The 6,000-nt window shown below is 37.7% G+C and overlaps 1 protein-coding gene across 1 annotated transcript in view; it reads left to right on the forward strand.

Moving 5' to 3' along the window:
- The window catches only part of AHR (aryl hydrocarbon receptor), a 59,869-nt gene extending 54,128 nt beyond the window's left edge, over window positions 1-5,741 (forward strand). The window contains 2 exon segments of the mRNA XM_027684690.1: window positions 2,685-2,765; window positions 2,767-5,741. Of these exon segments, the coding sequence (XP_027540491.1) occupies window positions 2,685-2,765; window positions 2,767-2,862 (177 nt within the window). The 3' untranslated portion in view covers window positions 2,863-5,741.
- Window positions 5,742-6,000: the final 259 nt, after the last annotated feature.

Raw genomic sequence — 6,000 nt, forward strand, 5'->3', positions numbered from 1 at the left:
CTTTGTGAAAAATTATCTTTACTTAAGTTGTCCAGAGGCAAATTCAACCCCTTTTGTTAGGGTATTCCTATGCTTTGTGGGGCTGCATAGCACTGCGTAAGCAGAAGCCTCATGCGACTAAGCAGATAGGATACTGCTGTCTGAGCCTATGTTCACACAGCCAAACCAAAGTAGGACAGTCTTTGTGGCTGGATTTAGCACACTGACATCCCTGTCAGTGGTTAGAGTCTAGAGAGAGGACAGATGTTGCTGCACAAGCCATGATTGCTATCCTTTCCTCAGACTTCTAACTCCCATTGATTTCTACATGAAAAGACTAGAGGATTAGAAAGGCAGAAGGGTCTGTTGTGGTCATCTGCCTTAACCTTCTGCCTAACTTGTAATTGTGGTAGGATCATATCCAATGTAGTATAAAATCATTTTCAGTGATGGAGGTGGACAGAAAGGACTAGTTTGGCTGCTTGTTTGGGGTTGTGGCAGTTTGAGCCACGTTAGAAACCTAAAATCCAATTTTCAGGCTTCTCCACCCCCTCCCACAATTATCCCAACACTATTGAAGAGAAACTTTCAGGCCAGAGGCTTCTATAGGGGAAGGGGAAGTATATACATTTATTTACACAAATAAATACTGTACAAGCTAAAGACAACTATATATATATTACATTTCTATCAACCAGTCCTTTCAAGCTCCTCCTTTAAGTTCAGTCCAGGAAAGAACCTTTTCAAGGCTGGAAAGTAACCAGTCCCTCTGTGTGAGTGTTCTGGGCCTGAACGCTCCCCCCTCACCAAGTTCCAGTTGTTTGTTGCAGTCTCTCCTCCTCCTGAAGTCCAGGAAGATAGCTCTGAGTCCTTGCTCTCCTGCTGCAGTGTGATCTCTCTCTCTCTCTCTCTCATACCTTGGTTCGTAGGCTGCTGCAGTGTGGTTCTGCTCATCAAGTGTCCACGTCCTGGCATGTGGATTTCTCCTCAGGTTTTCGGTTGTCCTGCGTGGCAGAGACATCCTCCGGGCCCCTTCTCCCTCTCTCTGGGCGGGGTCCGTCTCCAATTTCACTTGGGACTCTTTCTCCCGAGCGCCGGGCCTACCTCCACGGCCCGTCCACTTGGCTCAGCTTCAATGCTGAGCCTCTCCTCCACTTTCCAGTGGAGGGAAAGAAAAAGCCCCCCTCCACAGCTTAGCTGTAGAAAAGGAGGGGGAAGAGGCTTGGCTACAAAAGCCTGCCTCTCCTCTTACCTCAGGTCAGATTCAGGTGCTCACGTGAGTCTCTTCCCTCACTGCACACACTCAAAATGCTGCCTCTAACTCTGCTCTGGGCTAGGCAGAGCTGGGGGGGCCGCAGGGCTCCCCTCTCCCCCCGGAGGGGAGAGAGGGAGCCCAGCCACCCCCCGGCCTTCCACACCTACACGCAGCAGACACCAACAGCCCAAGTGCCAACACAGAACTCTTGCCCACCACTTCCGGTGGGCTGTGTATATATGATTTTGAGCAGAAGCGAACAACATGAGTGGTGATTGGCTCTTCAGAGAACACTGCCCTGGCACCCAATCACCTCTGAGTCCCCGTCTTCTTGAGGGGGGGCCAATCTCAAACCATGACAGGGGTCAATATTCCTTTATTAAGCAGTACTAGTACTTCCTAAGTACTAGATTCTGTGTCAAGAATGTTCTTAAAAATTTTAATGAGCATGGTCATCTTGTTGGTGAAGAATATTGAAGTAATCTGCTTCTGTCAAAAGTAATCCTAGTGTATGCTGTCATAGCTGTCTTTAAAAGTATGTCAACTTTGATTAAAAACTTAATTCACATGGCTATAGTCTTGTTAAAAACTTAGCAGAACTGTGCACAGTTAGTCACATTTCAATACTTACGTTGAAGGAAAAAAAGAACCAAAACCCAGCATATTTTGATAGATGAATGAATGAATGTGTAAAACGTTTTCGAGGACAAATCTTGAATGAATGAGTACTTAAGATATAAGCTACCCCTGAAGAGATGATGGAAATGTTTAAAATACTTTGTTGTATTTTCTTTGCATTTGTCTTTTCTTTTACTGAAGGGAGTATTTTGTAGATAAAGTGACTTTTCCATAGCAGGACAGGAAGCATTACCTCAGATGATTAAAATAATCCTATGAACAATTATGTTAAAACTGATGAAAGTCATTCATTGCTCTTACTTGGCATTGTCAATATGAAGGCCCTTTGTCAAAAAAGCCCACCCTGCAATAGTTCAGCCAGTGGATCGAACGCAGTGCACTTCAGCTTACCAATAGGACTGCATGTGCATTCCTGGAAGAGCTGTAAAATCTGGATGCCATTGCAGACATGGAAAGATGTAAATAGGTTGCTTTTAAAATGTAACAGCTGAATGTGACAATTAGGAGTGCTCAGTCAGACTGTACTTTCTAGAAATGGAAACTATATTATGCTTTAGATAATAGAACTGCTTCTTTACTTAACCAGAAGTAGGGCTTCCGCTGACTTCAGCATGGGTAAGTTTTCATGATGATTCAGTCCTTGCTTGAATGCAAATTAACTTCTCATTCATCATTAAAAAAAAGTTTTACAGCTAATCAATGTATTTTAAGATTATTTCATCCAGTATGTGTCTTTAGGAGGATTTTTAAATACTTATAAATAAATTGGTTTCCCACACTAACCATTTATATTCTCTTTTTTTCCTGTCAGTTCCCAAACAGTTTCAATGGAGGAAACGTAAATGAATCATATCCCTCTCAGTTAGATGTGATCAGTAATGCACAGACTGCCACACGTCTTCAGCCTCGTCATCCGAAAGAACCCAGATCCTTCTCAGATTTGGCATCTAGTGGATTTATGTGATTCAGATCTAGAGCTCCATCTGTGATTTTGTCTGGGCGTCAGGCTGCTCTGAGGAAAAGCTTGATAAGTCTCTCTTTGAGCATCAGACTTTAACAGCTAAATTACATTTGGAGAATATGAGGTTGGTTGCACTATATACTGGTGGATACGTAATCCAAGACCTGGGTTTTTGGTGTGACAGGTGGAATTAAACTTCTGACTAAAAGTATGCATGTGCTGTTTTCCATCAGATTGACTGTGTCATTGCAGTATGGATTACATACGTACCACAGAGTATGTCATGCTATACAACATAAGATAAGGCAAATGGTTTTGTTGTTTAGAAAATAATTGGGCACTTTACAAATAGCATCGATGGCACAAGGAAGATGATTTCACACATGGATTATTTCCAGACTTTATTTTTTAAAATCTATTAAAAAGCTCTAAATTCATAAGAATCAAAAGCACTTCATTTTAACGCATACTAAGCTCTTTAATCACTTATTTTGTATTTAAATCCTTTTGTTTTAAGTCTCCATTTCTAGCACTTTAATAGAAGGCTTAATACAAGGATATGATATGCAACTTCAGGTTTTCTATGAAACAGACCCCTTGCATTCCTCCTTTTCATGTCAACCTTAAGTGCCTCACAATTTAGCTACCTTGTTTCTGATGGGAACTTATTTTAGTAAAACTCACTATAAATGTCATCCATAGTCTGTGAACTTTTAGCTAACATCTACAGTGCTACTGGCTGTATCTTTTTTCTTTCCCTCTAACGATAATTTGTTTAGAGAGTGACTTAACTCTTTGTCTGTGGATTTGTTACACTATTATCAGGAGTTGTTGATGTTCTGAATTTAGTTCAGCTAAAGAGTTTGGGTTTATTCTATACTGCTTTTCTGCTTTCTTCAGGTAATACAGGGTATATTAAAAAAGCAGATTTTGCTGAGGGGGAGGAGCAGATCCTCAGGATTAGTTTTAGATTATTAATGCTGAAAAACATGTGCCTTATCTTGTGTTAAAACGCTCATAATGTTCTTTAGAAATAATACAAGGCTGCTCTATGCAAATATTTTCATTAAAATGGATATTGAAAAGGATTGCATTTTCAATGTTAGTAGTGGGGAAAGAGTCAGTTTTGGTTTAAACTTTATCTCTGGCAAATTGCACTGCAAGAGGTTATTCTTTTTTGTGTATGTTGATCCATTTGAAAAGCTTTGTCCAAAATATGAAATTGGGGAAAGAAAAAAGTCATTAGAGAAATTCTCCTTCTAATATGTATTATTTTCAGGAAAGAAAAAAACCTAAACACATTCACTAGACATTCTGAGGTTTTGTCTTGCTTCTATCTGAGAGGATTGTTAAATTGCTGACACCAATGTTTGGTGCAAAATAATAATCTACATGAAAAATACAGAAGTGTGTATATGTTCAAAATATTTCATACTCTTGTGTGTTGTATAGTTCATATATAATAAAATGTCTTTGTAAAATATTTTAAACAGTTAATTTTAAAGTGTTACATCACCATATGTTAATAACAATTGTATTACATTTGTTATATGTAATATAAAATGGCAATTTAGCCAGTTTGTTTTAAACAGGCAAAAGTAAATTGACTCTCTCCAGACAGTTGTTAATATTGTTTAATAAAGGACAATCACATAAAACTGGAATTCTTTCATAGCTGAAACATGCTTCCTTTGAAGAAGAGCATATTTTCTTCCAATCTCTGTGACATGATATGCTAGGCCAAACTTCTAACTCAGTTACAAATGTTCAGATTAATAACTTCAGCAGTTCTTCTAAGTAAAATTACCATATATGAAAGGGACATTAAGAAAGTAATTACTATTCAGGAAAAGCCCGTAAAGACATTGTGGGTTGTATTACGAGGTTGCTTTTTTCTTTTAAAGTTTCAGAATTTGTTTTCTGCACAAATTACATCAGTAACAGATTTACTTAGTATCATTTGAATTAATTTGTGATTCTGTATTTTTTTTTTATTAAAGGTCTTGTTTTAAGCCAATATCTGAAACGTCTTCCATATCTAGCTAGTGTATCATGTTGGCATTTGAACTTGAAAATTGGAATAATGCTGTAAAACTGGAAGGTTCAAAGGGATAATGTATGTTTTCCATCTTACAAAACCAGTATATATATCCTGTTTATGAATTTAGTTAAACCAAATACATGTTGTCCTATCACTAAGTGCCAAGGATGCAGTACTAAAACTGTGCTGCTCTACTTAATGTAAACAAATTAGTTGTTTATATGCATATCAGCGTATTTTGTGCATTATCTTAAGCGTAAAACGTTGACTGTATTAGTGCACTCTTGATCTGCACCAAACTGTACCTACAGTGCACAGGTGTTTCTGAATTGGATCTCTATTAGCCCTTCAGGTCTGTTATAAGTAAGATTATAACCCAGTGTTAGTCAGTATTACTGTCCATTTTTGTACAAGTTTTCTTACCTTGTTTTTCTTTCCAGTTCTTATCTCTCCTTTGCTATGCCTGCACATACCATGCAATACACCTCTTGCATTAACGTATGGTTCTGTAGCGCTCTTGCTCATCTCCACTAAAGTTTGTAAGACATAATACATGGTAATAAAATAATCACTTGAATGTAGCTGAAATGTATGTTCTTTTACTGCAAAAATGTTTGATTTCAGCAGTATACAACAAAAGTACGTTATCATACTGTTACTACTATCTTTTGAGAGCTTGTCATCTAATAGTTTACAAAACTTGTTATTTACGTCACTGTGGACTTTGCACTTCTCTGAATATTAGATGCAAATACAATGTATATAATTTAGAATGGTGAACAAATGTGTATTTGTCCATGGAATTAGTATTTTATACTTGCATGAAAATGAGTTTATAAATAAAGTTTGTAAATAGTAAGCCACAATTAGTAGTTGGAAGGCTCTTATATTCATTGCTTAGTCACAGTAAATTCACAGTTGAACAGTTTTGAGGTAGGAATGATTTCTGCATAGATGCTGCTAGAAAGAAGCATGTTCTCTTTTGTGATCTGTAGCTGGCGATTAGTAACCTATTCACTGTTTATTGCCGGTTCATAAATAGTGACTTTAAGTTAAGAAAACAATTCTTTTTATTTCTTTCTATTTACTAATATTGCTGTTTTCTGTGTGCTACATTGTCTTTGC

The sequence above is a fragment of the Neopelma chrysocephalum genome, unplaced genomic scaffold (assembly GCF_003984885.1).
Source record: "Neopelma chrysocephalum unplaced genomic scaffold, ASM398488v2 Primary Assembly neopelma1_67, whole genome shotgun sequence".
Lineage (NCBI taxonomy): Eukaryota > Metazoa > Chordata > Aves > Passeriformes > Pipridae > Neopelma > Neopelma chrysocephalum.